Below are 18,351 nucleotides of genomic sequence, written 5' to 3' on the forward strand. Positions count from 1 at the left end.
GGTTGGAAAGGACCTCTGGAGAGCATTTGGTCCAACTCCCAATCCCACCGATCCTTTCAGCTTTTGAGGTTCTACCCCTGTGAACATGGAATTTTGTAAAACACCCCAAAATCAGCACTTCTGCTCTGGCTGCATGAGGTGCCCACGATTTCCTTCTCCATGCTCTCTTTGGAGGCCACTGGAGTTTGGAGTGTGGTCCTTGCCCAGAAGCAGACAACAGATGGCTGGAGTCTGCCAAAGGTGACCTGGGAAAAGGGAAGCATGAAAACATTCTCACGTTTTGAAAATGTTTTGAAATATTCAGTCACAAACTTCAACCACATCACGGGGTTTTCACTTTGATCTGTACATATATGAGCCATAAGACAGTTTTAGGATAATAGAATGTGTAGGAAAACTAAGATACAGGTATTAGTAACAAAGGAAGAAGCAGATGGGTGGTGTTAATGATGGGGGTTTGTACTCGCAGAGAATGGGAAGACAATGGTGGTGTGACCATCTGGAGTGGCTGTAGCCTACACAGCGGTGTGTGGGTGGCAGGTAAGCACTTCTGGATCGAGTGTACACACAGGACTCTCTCCTGTACCAGCGTTTGCACCTTCCAACTACGATACGAACCACCAGAACAAACCTGGGGCATGGTGGAAAGGAGCAGACGGGTGGTGTTAACGACGGGGGTTTGTACTCGCAGAGAATGGGAAGACAAGGGTGGTGTGACCATCTGGAGTGGCTGTAGCCTACACAGCGGTGTGTGGGTGGCAGGTAAGCACTTCTGGATCCAGTATACACACAGGACTCTCTCCTGTACCAGCGTTTGCACCTTCCAACTACGATACGAACCACCAGAACAAACCTGGGGCATGGTGGGAAAGCGGCTGGAAACCCGCGCTATGGGGCGAGGGTTAGCCATCACCGAGTTGCTCGCCGAGTGACTACGACAGGACCAGAGGAAATGGCCTCAAGTTACACCAGGGGAGGTTCAGGCTGGATATTAGGAAAAATTTTTTCACCAAAAAGGTTCTCAGCCATTGGAATGGGCTGCCCAGGGAGGTGGTTGAGGCACCATCCCTGGAGGTGTTCAAAAGCCGGGTTGATGTAGTGCTGGGAGGTCTGGTTTAGGGACGGGGATGCTTCTTGTTTGTTGTGTGGGTGTTTATTTTTGTCCACGTGAGGTTGACGGTTGGACAAGATGATCTTTAAGGGCCCTTCCAACCTAGAAGATTCTGTGATTCTGTGAAAAGGTGGCTGAGAGGCAACTACCAGCCTCCCCTCTGTCCCAGCGCAAGGCCAGCAGCGCTTCACACACACCGCTTTCGTTACCTTCTCCATCTTTCCCTTAAAAATACCCCACTGCCTTCTCCACAGAGCACAGTTCACAGCTTTCCCCAAAGCTGATTTGCTGTCGCTTCAGGTGTCTTTGGGTGGTATTTTTGACTTTTCACCTTGAAAAGGGAGAGGCAGCACGGCCCAGCAGCGCGTCTCAAGGGCGTCCCACCTGCATTCCTTTCCTGTGCACCTAGAGGTGCCAGGGCCCTGCTTCTAGACCGTACACACACACACCACAGCAGCACACAATCATACGGATAATTCAAAGCAGAGTAAATTATAAAGTCACCCTTTCCTGTTGCTCTTGGGACCGAGCGGCAAAAGCAACAGAGTAAGATTTCCCCAGGAAGACTCTTTAATATTCTAAATATCCGCTGTTGTATCTGCAGTTTCTGAAGTGCTTCAGATGACCCCGTTGTTGGCAATAAACTCCACTGATGGGTTTGCCCCAGCCTGCTTATACTGCCCTGCTGCTCATAGAGATGTCCTGCTGTTTTGTTTCGCAAACAAAACCGGCTCTTGCACCAAAACAATGAGACTGAGCCAAATTCTAACGGAGCTGCAGCTGTGGGAGCCACGAGGGAGGCATCTCTGTGCCCGTGAGGAGAGGCAGCCCCCCGGGACTCCTCTGCGCCTCGGGAGCACACACAGAGGGACAAACACAGCACAACCCCACATCTTCCCCAGGAAAGTCACTTTGATGTGCCTGTCCAAGGACAGCCTTTGCACAAAAATACATTATAAGGTATTTAAAGAACTAAAAAGGAGACAAATTCCTCTCTGGGTTCAATTTCCTGATTCTCCCCCCCAACCCCTACCCCCTGTCCTGTCCTCACCGATGCGTAAGCCCGCTGTGGATTATCACAGAATAGGAAATCCACCCCAGGAATTTCCTGCTAATTGTATCCTGCTTGATAAAGGAAATGGTCTAAGAAAGTCTGGTCCCGGGCAGAAAGAGAGACCAGACTAGAAGAACAATCAGAGGTGTTGAGCTCTGGCTGTGCCCCTCCCTTGCCGAATGGAGACGGCAGCAAGTTCAGGATGGGGCCATTGCCTTTGTTTTTCAGAGCCTGATCTACACAAAGCACACGAGCACCGTGGCTACAGGAAGCTGGAGAGTTTGTGCAGATGCCCTTGAACCAGTATAAACTGGTGTGGACAAATGTCTTTTTCCGGATTCAGCTGCCCCGGTGGAAGAGATGATGGTACCAGCTGCCAGAGAGCGGTTCCTGCCCGCTGGGAGCATCCCTTCTCCACTTCATGGATGTGACAACGAGCTCGTGTGCTCAGCAAACATGTTTGATATAAATTTTGAAGCAAACCTTGCTCACTGCGACTCACAGGGCTGTACCCATGGGGACAGCTCGCTGCTGGAGCTGAAGGAGTAACACCTGGGGGACAAAGGACACAGAGAACAGTGCAGGATGGCTGAGGACAGCTGTTAGCCTCACCAGCACGGGTGGATCCGTAAGCCATATCCCACAGAAATCATCAGGATTCACTCTCTTGCTTGCACAGGTTTGAAAGCAGATTAAAATGCCAGAATGGCAAGACTGTGCTGGTAGCAGAGCCCCTGTGGGAACCACTAGCTTTGAAGTGAGACCAAGTTGCCTCAGAGGGTGCAGGCCAGGCCTATCACAGAGTCAGCTGCCAACATCACCCTATGGTGGCTTGTAAACCTCACTGGGAGACCACGGGCAAGATGTGCAAGGGCTACTGGAATTACAGCCCCAAGTCATAGCACTGTGGCACGGTGGGAGTCTACATGTAGCTCTATGCAGAAATGGAGGAGCATTACAGGCTTGAGAGGTGCCCTCATGAACCTCACGATGTTCAACCAGGCCAAGGGCAAGGTCCTGCTCCTGAACCACAGCAATGCCAGGCACAAACAGGCTGGGTGGAGAATGGATGGAGAGCAGCCCTGAGGAGAAGGACTTAGGGGTGTTGGTGGATGAGAAGCTCAACGTGAGGTGGCAGCCCAGAAAGCCTCCTGCACCCTGGGCTGCATCTCCAGCAGCGTGGCCAGCAGGGCGAGGGGGGAAAATCTGCCCCTCTGCTCCGCTCTGGGGACACCCAAAATCTGCCCCTCTGCTCTGCTCTGGGGACACCCCACCTGGAGCACTGTGTCCAGCTCTGGAGTCCTTAGCACATGAAGGACATGGTCCAGAGGAGGCCATGGAGATGCTGGGAGGGCTGGAGCTCCCCTACTGCGAGGACAGGCTGAGAGTTGGGAGGGTTCAGCCTGGAGAAGAGAAGGCTCCGGGGAGACCTTCGAGCCCCTTCCAGTCCCTCAAGGGGCTCCAGGAGACATGGGGAGGGACTCTCGATCAGGGAAGGGACAGACAGGACTAAGGGGAATGGTTTTAAACTGGGGAGAGGCAGGACTAAGGGGAATGGTTTTAAACTGAAAGAGGGGAGATTTGGATTAGACATCAGGAAATAACTTGTTTGGTGTGAGGGTGGTGAGAGCCTGGCCCAGGTTGCCCCAAGAAGCTGTGGCTGCCCCATCCCTGAAGGGGTTCAAGGCCAGGGTGGAGGGGCAGGACTAAGGGGAATGGTTTTAAACTGAAAGAGGGGAGATTTAGATTAAACATCAGGGAAGAACTTGTTTGGTGTGAGGGTGGTGAGAGCCTGGCCCAGGTTGCCCAGAGAAGCTGTGGCTGCCCCATCCCTGGAGGGGTACAAGGCCAGGTTGGAGGGGGCTTGGAGCAACCTGGTGTGGTGGGAGGTGTCCCTGCCCAGGGCAGGGAGATGGTAACAAAATGATCTTTAATGTCCCTTCCATCCTGAACCATTCTGTGATTCTATAAGAAACATCCTTGTATTGGAAGGCAGAAGGCCAGACGACACGGTAGCATAGGAGATATCACATGGTTTATTCTCAAAACCCCAGTATTTAAAAATGGCTGCTGTTCCATTAACAGAAAGCTTTCTCTTTCCACTCATTGCCAGCCTGTCTCCAGCTTCACACAGACTGAGGAGGAGGGCTGCTTCCCTTCTGCCTGCGTGTTTCACTTACCGACTGCTCTAAAAAGGCTCCAAGCACTGCAGTTCCAGCGGCTTTGCCCTGTTTCCCAGGGCATGGCTCCATCCAGCGCTGCTGAGCACCATCATGTGGAGTCCATCGGCGCTCCAGGAGTGGGGCAGGGCGAGGGCAGGTTGCCTTGGCTGGGTGAAGGCAGATTGTCCTGGCTGGGTGGCACGGAGACCCGCAGACACACGCTCAATAGCCCAGAAACAGGGGCTTGAGGAAGAGGCTCTTATTCCGGAAGGGAAGGGATGCTTTGTTTGCACATCTGAAAGTACATGAAAACATGTCCCTGCCCATGGCAGGGGGGTTGGAGCTCAATGATCTTTGAGGTCCCCTCAAACCCTAACCATTCTATGATTCTATGATATTAGTGACACATCGTGCTATGGGAACGGCTTCTCCACTTCATAGAACCATAGAATTGTCTGGGTTGGAAGGGACCTTTCAGATCATCAAGTCCAACCATCAACCCAACACTGACAAAACCACCACTAACCCATGTCCCTCAGCACCACATCTACCCAGCTTTTAAATACCTCCAGGGATGGGGACTCCACCAATGCCCTGGGGCAGCCTCTTCCAAGGCTTGATAACCCTTTCCATGAAGAATTTTTTTCCCAATCTCCATCCTAAACCTCCCAGGAGCAACTTGAGGCTGTTTCCTCTTGACCCATTGTCTGTTCCTTGGGAGAAGAGCCTGTCCCCCCTTGGCTACACCCTCCTTCCAGGGAGTTGGAGAGAGCCAGAAGGTCTCCCCTCAGCCTCCTTTTCTCCAGGCTGAACACCCCCAGCTCCCTCAGCCTCTCCTCACAAGACTTGTGCTCCAGACCCCTCACCAGCTCCGTTGCCCTTCTCTGGACACGGTCCAGCCCCTCAATATCTTTCCTGGAGTGAGGAGCCCAAAGCTGGACACAGCCCTCGAGGTGGGGTCTCCTCAGTGCCCACTACAGAGGAGTGGTCACTGCTCTAGTCCTACTTCAGCTTGGCTGGAAATAGCTGGTAAGAAGTGGAAAGAATTAAAAAGTAAAAGTGGTCCCTTTGCCGTGGCCCTGTGCTACCTTTCCCCTTGGCCATATGGTCCCTGCTGTCCCGGGGTGACTCCACGACACAGCCCCACACACCTTCCTCCCCCGCTGCCGCCGTACCTTCCTCCTCCTCTTCCAACACTCGCAGCCTCTCCCGGGCCTTCCCGCTCCCCGCGGCAGCTGCCTGTCGGTAGTGTTTCATCGCCTCTGCCAGGTTCTGCTGCACTCCCAGGCCCTTCTCATAGCAAACGCCCACGTGGTACCTGCTTTGGGCATCCTAGCCCCGGGAGAAAGCACAGCAATCAGCCCCACACCAGGGAGAAGTGACGACAGCACATGAAAGGAGGACACAGAGTCTTTAACACCTTCTCAAAAGTTTACCGCTCTATCTTTGGTCACCTTCTTTGAAGTTTACTCCTCTATCCCTCAGAACGGATCTTCAGTAATTGATTCCTTTCTCCAAGCACATAGTGAAGCAGAATTTCTCACCAGCTCTCTCTGACTTCCCTCTTTCTTATCGTTTTCCAATTAAATTCACTGATTTCCCTTTGACATCCAGCTCGGTGTCATGGGAACAAAGGAACTGTCTCCACGGAGCATCCTGACTGTCTCAGGGGTCAGAGCTAAGAGGACTTGGGCAGCGGCGACTGCACCCACATCCTGATCACACCCAAACCCTAAACACGCCCTACTGCGCACAACTCTTGTGAAAATATAACAAATGCCAGAGAGGCACTTGCTGCCAAAGGTCTGAAGGTTCCTCTTGGCAGCATCAGGCCTTCAGCACAACAGCACACCCCCATCTTGCCCACCCCTACCTAATTGTATTCCAGAAGAGATCTCAAGCAGCAGAAATGAAGTCAATCAATAAGTGCTAGAGAAAAAGCACCCCAACGACCCAGACCTAAGTAACTGCTGGGAATGAACCAGAAAGTAGGTCAAATAAGTGCTAGAGAAAAAGCACCCAAACGACTCAGACCCAAGTAACTGCTGGGAATGAACCAGAAAGTAGAGGTGTCACTGCAGATGGGTCTGTGAGGCAAATCCAAACCCGTGACATGTTTACTTTATCTTTGAGATCCAACAGAAGGCAAAGGGTGTCACAGTGAGCAAGAAAGCAAGAAGACGATGGTCCTGAAGGCATCAAAAAGTCAGCAGGGGCTAGTGGTCACCCAGACCTTTGCCAGCAAAAAGGCCAGCGACATAACTTGAAGAGTATGACTGCCAGAAACATCATCTAAACAAGGCTTTGCAAAAAAAAAAAAAAAAAGGAAAAGAGAAAAAAGAAAAAAAGGAAGTAAGTAGCAAGTTTTAATAAAGCCACGTGAAAAGAACATATTGCAAGCGTTGCTGTCTGGGATGTAGCTGGTAGAGGAAAGCGAAGAACTCAATGAGTGGGTGCTTTGCAAAATGTTGCAAGTCGCAGTTTATGACAGCAATAAACTTCTTTAGAGATGAGATAAACATGTTGCAGGATTGGCACTTCAGATGTGACAAGGGACAGGGTTAAATAAGCATGAAGCATTCCACTAGCCATCTCTTGTGTGGTGAACACCTCAAAGACAAGACCATGAGGAGAAGAGATTCCCAAATTAGCATAGCATAGGTGACTGGGATGGACTCCGAAATCTGAAGGTCAGGCTCAGCTCTCCAGCAACACTCTTTAATATGGCTTTTATATTCCAGGGTTGCACATATAAAATGAGGGAGGATAAAAAGTGGCAACCGAAGTAAAACACAGCTCTCTGAAGTGTTGTTCTATCTGGAAGAACACTTGTCTGAGTTCCCTGAGACAACCTGAGGGAGAAACACTGAACCCAGGACTTTTTGTGCCTGTTTTCCCTTTTTTGGAGTCATAACTAAATGGTGCCATCCTTGCTTCACCCATACTCAATATTCTTTTAACCAACTAAACACAGATTCATACTCCAGGGTAACGGGAAAAGAAGATAGTCATGGAGCCCTTCTCCCAGGAGAACACATGGGGTTACCTCCCCGGGAGCCTCAGCACAAGGATGTGCCACCAAGGATGATCCAGCAGGAAGCAGAGATGGGGAAAGATGATCAGGTTCTGAAAATGGTCATGGCTAAAACGTGCAAAACACTGATCTGCTGGGGAGTACCCCTGGGACCTGCAGCTACCTGCTAGATTTTCTGTTGTGAAGGGCTTACACGCGTTCAGTAAATGACAATCATCTCTTTAATGAGATAATTCATTGTTATATTGTGCAGCATACGCACCTGACATCAGGCTGGAAGAAAGGAGTCAGTGATGCAGCTTATGAGAGATCTTTAGCAGATTTGGAGTTAAATACTGTGTCACAATGTCTGAGCTGCTGTGGATAGTCGGGTGCAGTCCCGCCACCGATCTGACAGGGTCTGCAGTCTTAAAAGTGCACGAAAACTGAAGTGGCAAAGTTTGCAAGTGATGCAATGTCATTCGGAGTGATCAAACTTTCTGGAAAAAATGAATTCGAGAAGATCTCCCAAGACTAGGAGTGGGCAACACAATCACAGAGGAAACTTAGTGTTGACAAATGTAAAGTTGTGCCCACAGGAAGAAATTTGTGAGTCACTGTCAGAGTCCCTGAGAGCATCAAGTCACTGCTCAGAGGCAGGCAAAAGGGCAAACAGTATTAGGAATTACTGGAAGGGAAAACAGAATAAAGCAGAGGATCTTATTGTGTTGGATCCCCAGCACACCTCCATCCTCAATCCAGTTTTAGACCAAGCATCTTTTTAGGCCAATGGCATCGTGGGGGGCATCAGGAAGAGTGTGACCAGCGGGTGGAGGGAGGTCATCCTGCCCCTCTGCTCTGCCCTGGGGAGGCCCCAGCTGGAGCACTGGGACCAGTTCTGGGCTCCCCAGTTCCAGAAGGGCAGGGAACTGCTGGAGAGGGGACAGCAGAGGCTACAAAGATGATGAGGGGCCTGGAGCATCTCTCTGATGAGGAAAGGCTGAGGGACTTGGGTCTTTTGAGTCTGCAGAAGAGAAGGCTGAGGGGGCATCTGATCAACACGTCTAAATACTTAAAGGGTGGGTGTCAGGAGGATGGGGCCAGTCTTTTTTCAGTGGTGCCCAGGGACAGGACAAGAGAGAATGGGCACAAACTTGAATGTAAGAAGTTCCATCTAAACATGAGGAGGAATTTCTTCACTTTGAGGGTGGCAGAGCCGTGGCAGAGGCTGCCCAGAGAGGTGGTGGAGTCTCCTTCTCTGGAGACATTCAAACCCACCTGGACACGTTCCTGTGGGACCTGCTCTAGGTGGACCTTTGGCAGGGGGTTGGCCTGGCTGATCTCCAGAGGTCCCTTCCAAACCCATAGCATTCTGTGAATCTGTGATCTTGAAATGGTAAAAGAAGAATTCAAAAAAAATAGAGAGAAGACTGACAAGCAAAATGGAATAGCTTAACTATACGGAGAGACAAACTAGAGTAGCGCTCTGCAGCCTGCAAAAGAAATGACTCAGAGAGGACACACTAAAGGGTGACAGAACCAGAACCATTAGCCAGAAGAAGAGGGAATAGCTATTCATTATTTCCCTTTACACAAAAGCTGTGGGGACTGAAGTTAAAATGAACAAGTTCTTCAGAAAAAAAAACCTAGCTATTACAAGGCGGCCACGAAAACTGAAGTGGCAAAGTTTGCAAGTGATGCAATGTCATTTGGAGTGATCAAACTTTCTGGAAAAAATGAATTCGAGAAGATCTCCCAAGACTAGGAGTGGGCAACACAATCACAGAGGAAACTTAGTGTTGACAAATGTAAAGTTGTGCCCACAGGAAGAAATTTGTGAGTCACTGTCAGAGTCCCTGAGAGCATCAAGTCACTGCTCAGAGGCAGGCAAAAGGGCAAACAGTATGAGGAATTACTGGAAGGGAAAACAGAATAAAGCAGAGGATCTTATTGTGTTGGATCCCCAGCACACCTCCATCCTCAATCCAGTTTTAGACCAAGCATCTTTTTAGGCCAATGGCATCGTGGGGGGCATCAGGAAGAGTGTGACCAGCGGGTGGAGGGAGGTCATCCTGCCCCTCTGCTCTGCCCTGGGGAGGCCCCAGCTGGAGCACTGGGACCAGTTCTGGGCTCCCCAGTTCCAGAAGGACAGGGAACTGCTGGAGAGGGGACAGCAGAGGCTACAAAGATGATGAGGGGCCTGGAGCATCTCTCTGATGAGGAAAGGCTGAGGGACTTGGGTCTTTTGAGTCTGCAGAAGAGAAGGCTGAGGGGGCATCTGATCAACACGTCTAAATACTTAAAGGGTGGGTGTCAGGAGGATGGGGCCAGTCTTTTTTCAGTGGTGCCCAGGGACAGGACAAGAGAGAATGGGCACAAACTTGAATGTAAGAAGTTCCATCTAAACATGAGGAGGAATTTCTTCACTTTGAGGGTGGCAGAGCCCTGGAAGAGGCTGCCCAGAGAGGTGGTGGAGTCTCCTTCTCTGGAGACATTCAAACCCACCTGGACACGTTCCTGTGGGACCTGCTCTAGGTGGACCTTTGGCAGGGGGTTGGCCTGGCTGATCTCCAGAGGTCCCTTCCAAACCCATAGCATTCTGTGAATCTGTGATCTTGAAATGGTAAAAGAAGAATTCAAAAAAAATAGAGAGAAGACTGACAAGCAAAATGGAATAGCTTAACTATACGGAGAGACAAACTAGAGTAGCGCTCTGCAGCCTGCAAAAGAAATGACTCAGAGAGGACACACTAAAGGGTGACAGAACCAGAACCATTAGCCAGAAGAAGAGGGAATAGCTATTCATTATTTCCCTTTACACAAAAGCTGTGGGGACTGAAGTTAAAATGAACAAGTTCTTCAGAAAAAAAACCTAGCTATTACAAGGCGGCGCGAGCCGCAAACGAGAGAACAATGTCACGGTGCTGTAAAGAAACAGAGCTGGGGGATGCAGAAACCTGGCTGCAAGACACGGGGTGTCACACTTGTGCTGCTCAAAGTGCTGGAGAGGATTCAGGAGCAGTTCTACGGCGAGACTGTGGCACTGCCCTTCAAAGAAATAAGCCTGGGTCACCTGGAGAAAGTTCAACAGCAAGCAACAAAAATTGTTGGTGATCTAGAGAGCACGGTGTGTAAGAATGGACTCAAACAACGGGGGAAGGCTGAGATGCCAGTATTTAAGTACGTTAAGGGTCCTCTGCAAAGAAACAGAAACAACTTCTCATCCTTTCTATAGGAGGCAAGAAATAGTGGGCCAATTTTGAAGAGGTGATTCAAAATAAGACATAACAAAGTTCTCAAAATGCTACAGTAGTGAAAGAGTTTGACTGAAGAGGGTGTAGATGCTCCGTAACGTAAACCTGTAAAATTACACTCAATGAACATAAGCACCGGTGCTAGAAGAACTACTCCAACCCAACAGGGCTGCTTCTACATTGACGTTTTGGGGGATCTGTGCCCCAGGGCCTGTTTCCTCTCCAAGATACACCAAGGCTCCACTCTGTCCTTTCAGTCAGAGCGATCAAATCCTGACACTCACTCCCCTCTCCAAGAAGCCCTGAAATCTGCCACCTGTAACCCGCAACGAGAATAACCTGAGCAAACTGAGAACAATCGTGGCTCACAAAGCCAGTACTTACGCCGTTCTTCGCTGCCAGCAGCAGGTACTTGAGCCCTCTCTTCTCCTTAGGTTGCAGCCCCCTCATGTAGAACACCCCGAGATAAGCCTGTGCCTGCAACAAAACCACACGACACAAATCAGCCATGATTTTTTTTAATCACTCTAGTTCTTTTACTTATTTAGCAAGTTGCTCAAACGCCGGGGTTACTGCAGCAAGATGGGTGTGCTAAGTACCCTGCTCACTCAGAGCCTGCTGAGAGGAGGAGGGTCTGTCCTAGGAAAAGTCAGTCTTACACGGTATAAACACAAAAACCTCACTTTTCACGTATAGAACGCCACTATACAGAATCACAGAATCACAGAATCCTAGTGGTTGGAAGGGACCTCTGAGATCACCGAGTCCAACCACACAAAAAAAACCAAAACCAAAACAAACAAAAAAAAACACCAAAAAACAAAAAACAAAAAAAACCCCAAACAAATACAAAACACACCACACCAAACACCCACCAAAAACACCGCACCCACCAACTAAACCCCACACTCAACACCTCACCATAAACCAATAACCTTGGGCACTAGAGCATGCCCTGAAGAGCCATGTCTATACGTTTCTTAAATCCCTCCAGGGATGGTGACTCCACCACCTCCCTGGGCAGGCTGTTCCAGGGCCTGACCACCCTCTCAGTAAAGTAGTTCTTCCTAATATCTAATCTAAATCTCCCTTGCTGCAACTTCAGACCATTTCCTCTGGTCTTGTGGTTCGTCCTTTGGGAGAAGAGGCCAACACCTGCCTCTCTACACCCTCCTTTCAGGGAGTTGTAGAGGGCAATGAGGTCTCCCCTCAGCCTCCTCTTCTCCAAACTGAACATGCCCAGTTCCCTCAGCCTCTCCTCGTAGGACTTGTTCTCCAGACCCCTCACCAGCTTGGTGGCTCTCCTCTGGACACGCTCCAGCACTTCAATGTCTTTCCTGTAGTGAGGGGCCCAAAACTGAACACAGCACTCGAGGTGAGGCCTCACCAGTGCCCAGTACAGAGGCACGATGACTTCCCTACTCCTGCTGGCCACGCTATTCTTGATATGAGCCAGGATGCCATTGGCCTTCTTGGCCACCTGGGCACACTGCTGGCTCATGTTCAGCCTGCTGTCTACCAACACCCCCAGGTCCTTTTCTTCCGGGCAGCTTTCCAGCCACTCTTCCCCAAGTCTGTAGCGTTGCCTGGGGTTGTTGTGACCAAAATGCAGGACCCGGCACTTGGCCTTATTAAACCTCATCCCATTGTCCTTGGCCCATTGATCCAGTCTGTCCAGATCCCTCTGTAGAGCCTTCCGACCCTCAAGCAGTAACATCGCCATGCTAACACCTTCAGACCCAGAATATCGTTTCAGGCTGCACTGTGGAAGTCAGAGCCAGGGAACTGCTCCTACTGTCCCCAAGACAGAGCAGATGCACTTCCTGGAACAGCGTGCTACATGAAGTACAGTCACTGCCAGAACGACTGCCATCCGCAACACAAGATGGCACATGCCTAAATGCATCTCCTGAAGAGTGAGAAAGGAGGGCAGGGTACACAGATCCACGCGGATGAATCATCCCCAAAAGTCACAGATACAAAACGAGGATCTGTTCTTACTTCAAGCAACTCATGGAAGTTCCTCCACCAAAACAACCTGTCTTCTCGGAACTGAGAAGAGATGAAACACAGAGCTGTGTTTTCAACTGAGGGTCAGTTTTCCCAGGCCTATGGTCTAATCTAGGAACCACATTAAAAAGCCCAAGAGCAAAACAGAGAGCCAACACTGCTGACACAGAAGGTACCTAGTAGCCTCCCATGTGCAGGCAGGGCTGTCTCCCATACACTGTCAGTGTATATTTGTCACTTACCTGTATATATACAGGATCTGTTCTTACTTCAAGCAACTCATGGAAGTTCCTCCACCAAAACAACCTGTCTTCTCGGAACTGAGAAGAGATGAAACACAGAGCTGTGTTTTCAACTGAGGGTCAGTTTTCCCAGGCCTATGGTCTAATCTAGGAACCACATTAAAAAGCCCAAGAGCAAAACAGAGAGCCAACACTGCTGACACAAGCCTATGGTCTAATTTAGGAACCAGATTAAAAAGCCCAACAGCAAAACAGAGAGCCAACACTGCTGACACAGAAGGTACCTAGTAGCCTCCCATGTGCAGGCAGGGCTGTCTCCCATACACTGTCAGTGTATATTTGTCACTTACCTGTATATATACATATACATTGTCTTACATATTTGTCACTTACAAATATGTAAGAAGGATTTGGCTTCCAGTCATAGAATCCTAACATGGTTTGGGTTGGAAGGGACCTTAAAGACCATCCAGTTCCAACCCCCCTGCCCTGGGCAGGGACACCTCCCACCACACCAGGTTGCTCCAAGCCCCCTCCAACCTGCCCTTGAACCCCTCCAGGGATGGGGCAGCCACAGCTTCTCTGGGCAACCTGGGCCAGGCTCTCACCACCCTCACACCAAACAAGTTCTTCCCCAGATCTCATCTCCATCTCCCCTCTTTCAGTGTCAAACCCTTCCCCCTCCTCCTAGGGCTCCCCTCCCTGATCAAGAGTCCCTCCCCATCTCTCCTGCAGGCCCACAGATGCTGCTTTTGAGGATGTCTTGTGGGCTACAAAGATGATGAGGCGCCTGGAGCATCTCTCCTATAAGGAAAAGCTGAGGGACTTGGGTTTTTTTAGTCTGGAGAAGAGAAGGCTGAGGGGGGATCTGATCAACACCTATAAATACTTCAAGGGTGGGTGTCAGAGGATGGGGCCAGTCTTTTTTCAGTGGTGCCCAGTGACAGGACAAGAGGAAATGGGCACAAACTTGAACATAAGAAGCTCCATCTAAACATGTGGAGGAACTTCTTTCCTGTGAGGGTGGCAGAGCCCTGGCAGAGACTGCCCAGGGAGGTGGTGGAGTCTCCTTCTCTGGAGACATTCCAAACTCACCTGGACACGTTCCTGTGCAGCCTGCTCTGGGTGACCCTGCTTTGGCAGGGGGTTGGACTGGATGATCTCCAGAGGTCCCTTCCAACCCCGTATCATTCTGTGATTATGTGGTCCAAATCCTTCAGACAGGGTTCTCTGCCCGCTCCCTCCCCCACGCTGTGGACACGAACCTCTGCAATACCAGCTGTAGCTGCTTGCTCCAGGAAAGTCACTGCCTTCTGCTGCCTGTCCTGTTCATTTTCAGGTCTTTGGCACAAGAGATACCTCGCATAGCGGTACTGGGCCATGGGGTGATGGTTGCTGGCCGCCTGGTAGTAATAAAAAGCTGCCTGGAAAACAAGAAACACACTTGCATGATTAAGGTAATACATGCCCTCAAACCTGCCACGTCTCCCCGTTGGCCAGGACAAGCTTAACCTCTCTGTTTAGATCTATCATAAGCCACGCATGGTCACCCCAGCGGCTCTCCCACATCTCCCCGCTGAAAAACATGAGATCCTTTAAGTGGGGACAGGGGGCTGTGACGATAGGAGAGCCCTCTAAGCACCCTGCCTCCCTGAATTTCACTGAATTTTTTAGAGTTGGAAGGGACCATAGAGATCATCTAGTCCAACTCCCCTGCTGAAGCAGGATTGCCTAGAGCTACAGCATGTTACTCAGGAGCATCCAGGTGGGGCTTGAAGATCTCCAAGGAAGGGGACTCCACACCCTCCCTGGGCAGCCTGTTCCAGGGCTCTGGCACCCTCACCGTGAAGAAGTTTCTCCTCATATTTGAGTGGAACCTCTTCTGTTCCAACTTGTGCCCGTTGCCCCTCGTCCTCTCACTGGCAACCACTGAAAAGAGTCTGGCTCCCTCCTCCTTCAACCCTCCCTTGAGATACTTGTCAGCATTGATAAGGTCTCCCCTCAGCCCCTAGTCAAAGCTCCCCGTGTGGAAGGGGGGTGGCACTGGGCCAAGGGGGGTCTGCACAATGACTCAGTTTGAGTCACTGACTCAAGCCATTGGAATGGGCTGCCCAGGGAGGTGGTTGAGGCCCCATCCCTGGAGGTGTTCAAAAGACGGGTTGATGTAGTGCTGGGAGGTATGGTTTAGTGATGGTGTTGCTTTTTGTTTGTTGTGTGGGTGTCTATTTTTGTCAGTGAGGTTGACGGTTGGACAAGATGATCTTTAAGGTCCCTTCCAACCTAGAAGATTCTGTGATTCTGTGACTCCAAACAAGCCGCCTTTGCAGCTCTTTGCAGCTCCAGAAGATGCTGACTACGGCCGGCACGCACTAGGTGGCAGCTCTAGTTAAGGAACCCAAACTGGACGGCTTGAGATGTAAAGAAGCCCTCGGATGCGCAACGGTGTTTTAAATACAGTAACATGACAGGTTTCTCCTCAGTACTCTCCTGGGTGCCGGTGGCACAGGCTGTGTACCTACGAGAAGAACTCAGAAGCCATCAGAAAGGGGATTTGAGGAGCACATCTCTGAGGGCATCTACGACACCGAAGCCGATACTGCGATTTATACTATTTCCAGCATTTTCTAACAAGACTTCAGCCTGTCACACCCATGCAAAAGGATAAAAGCGCTTGTGCACCCACCAAAGGCCCCTCTCCTGGTCTGTACCGCACACATACAACCTGACAAGCCGTGGATACCTTTTCCAAGTCTTTTTCTGTGCCTCTGCCATGCTCGTAACACAGACCCACGTTGAACTGGGCTTTGCTGTAGCCTCGATCCGCTGCCAGTTTGAAGCAGGTATAGGCTACCCTGTAATGTCCTGCTCTCATGCTTTCAACCCCTGTGAAGAACACAAGAACATCAAAACAGGAGAAAAGAAAACGGGCAGAACGCAGCCTCAAATGCAGCAACCTCCCCTTGGGCTACTGGCCCTTCCCTGGCCCGTGCTGAGCCAGCTTCTGGCTGGCTCAACCAACCCTCACTCCGCAGGAGCAAAGTTTCTTTAAGAAAACTGGCAACGCTGCATTTTAGGCATTTTTCTAGTCTCATTGCAAAGAAGGATCACGGGCTAACACAGCGTATGGCTGGCGCAGACGCAGCTCGCTTTTTTAGCGCTGCAACTAGTGGTGTATATAGGGCAGGGATTTTTTTTTTTATTTTTTTTTTCTTAGATCATTGCATCTTCCTTCAGCTCTTCTAAGAGCTGCAATTCTGCAATTGCCTTTTCAGCTTGCGAGGAAGACTTGAGATCTCAGACAATGAAACAGGATACAATGATATGACAGCTCCTGTTGCAAAAAAGACAGAGATGGCTTAATTTCCAACTACAGATGTCAGGACAACAGTGCAGGCTTCAACCAAGCCTGGATTTAAATATGCTGATATAAATCAGGTGGCAGGATGGGACAAAGGGCAATAAATCTCTCAAAGCACAGTTGAAATTGCTGAAAGGAGGCTTCAGCTTGGGCAGACGCCATCTCTGCCTTCACACAAGACCTGCAACCATTTGGAGGTCCTCCAAAAAGAGAAAACGTGTGGTTTAAGGACAAAACAAATCCAAGCCCACATTACCGAGGATATTCAACGCAATGGAAATGTCAATCCGGAAAATCTGCTGCAATTGGAAAGCAGCTTCCTCTAAACGTCCTCGCGGAGCTGGGTCACCCTGAGGAGTTAAAGAAGAAAGCTGTTAAGGCAGCAAAAACATACAAACCCTATAGGAGATTCTTTCTTGGAAACTGAGCAGTGAAACGCATTCGTACTGTACAAGAGTTATCCAGAAGGTGATGTAATCTGGTGTCGTGAGCCCACAAAAAAATCTGCCTGTCCTACACAGCCATCTCCTTAGGGAAGCTGTAGGGACATTGCTCACTTCCCCCCAGGCCAGGGAGCTTGGTGCAGCCTCTCAGGTACCATCAGACCTTCCAGAATTGAGCAAATCACAGAATCACAGAATCTTAGTGGTTGGAAGGGACCTCTGAGATCATCGAGTCCAACCACAAAAAAAACCAACAAACAAACAAACAAACAAACAAACAAAAAACAAAAAAACAAAGCCATCAAACAAAAAAACCCACCACACCAAACGCCCACCAAAAACACCGCCTCAACCAACTAAACCCCACACTCAACACCTCACCATAAACCAATACCCTTGGGCACTAGAGCATGCCCTGAAGAGCCATGTCTATACGTTTCTTAAATCCCTCCAGGGATGGTGACTCCACCGCCTCCCTGGGCAGGCTCTTCCAGTGCCTGACCACCCTCTCAGTAAAGTAGTTCTTTCTAATATCTAATCTAAATCTCCCTTGCCCCAACTTCAGACCATTTCCTCTGGTCTTGTCGTTCGTCCTTTGGGAGAAGAGGCCAACCCCTGCCTCTCTACACCCTCCTTTCAGGTAGTTGTAGAGGGCAATGAGGCCTCCCCTCAGCCTCCTCTTCTCCAAACTCAACATGCCCAGTTCCCTCAGCCTCTCCTCATAGGACTTGTTCTCCAGCCCCCTCCCCAGCTTGGTGGCTCTCCTCTGGACACGCTCCCCCAGCCCCTCAATGTCTTTCCTGTAGTGAGGGGCCCAAAACTGAACACAGTACTCGAGGTGAGGCCTCACCAGTGCCCAGTACAGAGGCACGATGACTTCCCCACTCCTGTTGGCCACGCTATTCTTGATACGAGCCAGGATGTCATTGGCCCTCTTGGCCACCTGGGCACACTGCTGGCTCATGTTAAGCCTGCTGTCTACCAACACCCCCAGGTCCTTTTCTTCCGGGCAGCAAATACCCGAGAGCACTCACAACTTGCCCCCTTCAAAAGGAACATCAGCCCTTGTTCACTCTCCTGCCCCGTGTCAGCACCACAAACAGCCTCTGCCAAACGTGCACTGACGTATTTGTACACACCTGACACAGTTCGAGCTGAGCCCACACCGTGAGCTTACCGAACACCGCACGCTCCCAGTAAAATCCAGCACAGCACACAATGTCTTTTCTTTCTTGGTAATGAACAGTATTTTTCAGTTTCCCACAGCTCTGGGAGGCGGATCAGCCCGGCCTGCAGCTCTGTCCCCAGCTTGCCTACACAGGCAGTGCCATCGAGTGGCAGCAGAACACACTGCACAGCAGCCTCCAGGAAGCCACCCGCCAGAAACGCCCCTTCCCACCAGCTATCTTCACTGCTCAGCCAGCTCTCAGAGCTGCTCCTCAGAGGACAAGATGTGGACCAACTCCCCTCCTCCTCCAAGGACCTCCTGAGAACTGCTCCGCTACCGACAAATGATACCAAACTGGGAGGGGTGGCTGACACCCCGGAGGGCCGTGCTGCCATCCAGCGAGACTTGGACAGGCTGGAGGGCTGGGCAAGGAAGAACCTCATGAGGTTCAACAGGGAAAAGTCTAGGGTCCTGCACCTGGGGAAGACGAATGTCAGGCCCCAGTACCCGTTAGGGGTGGACCTCCTGGAGGCAAC

General features: G+C 50.4%; 1 protein-coding gene across 1 annotated transcript in view; it reads right to left on the minus strand.

Annotated features, from left to right (window-relative positions):
* KIAA0141 (KIAA0141 ortholog) overlaps nt 1-18,351 on the minus strand; it is a 28,181-nt gene that overhangs the window by 725 nt on the left and 9,105 nt on the right. Inside the window, exons 5-10 of the mRNA XM_014955798.1 lie at nt 16,461-16,554; nt 15,587-15,729; nt 14,112-14,270; nt 10,979-11,071; nt 5,503-5,659; nt 4,346-4,622 (exon numbers count right to left, since the gene is read on the minus strand). Of these exons, the coding sequence (XP_014811284.1) occupies nt 4,354-4,622; nt 5,503-5,659; nt 10,979-11,071; nt 14,112-14,270; nt 15,587-15,718 (810 nt within the window). The 5' untranslated portion in view covers nt 15,719-15,729; nt 16,461-16,554 and the 3' untranslated portion in view covers nt 4,346-4,353. The remainder of the gene's footprint in view (nt 1-4,345; nt 4,623-5,502; nt 5,660-10,978; nt 11,072-14,111; nt 14,271-15,586; nt 15,730-16,460; nt 16,555-18,351) is intronic.

The sequence above is a fragment of the Calidris pugnax genome, unplaced genomic scaffold (assembly GCF_001431845.1).
Source record: "Calidris pugnax isolate Ruff unplaced genomic scaffold, ASM143184v1 scaffold228, whole genome shotgun sequence".
In the NCBI taxonomy this organism is placed as follows: Eukaryota; Metazoa; Chordata; class Aves; order Charadriiformes; family Scolopacidae; genus Calidris; species Calidris pugnax.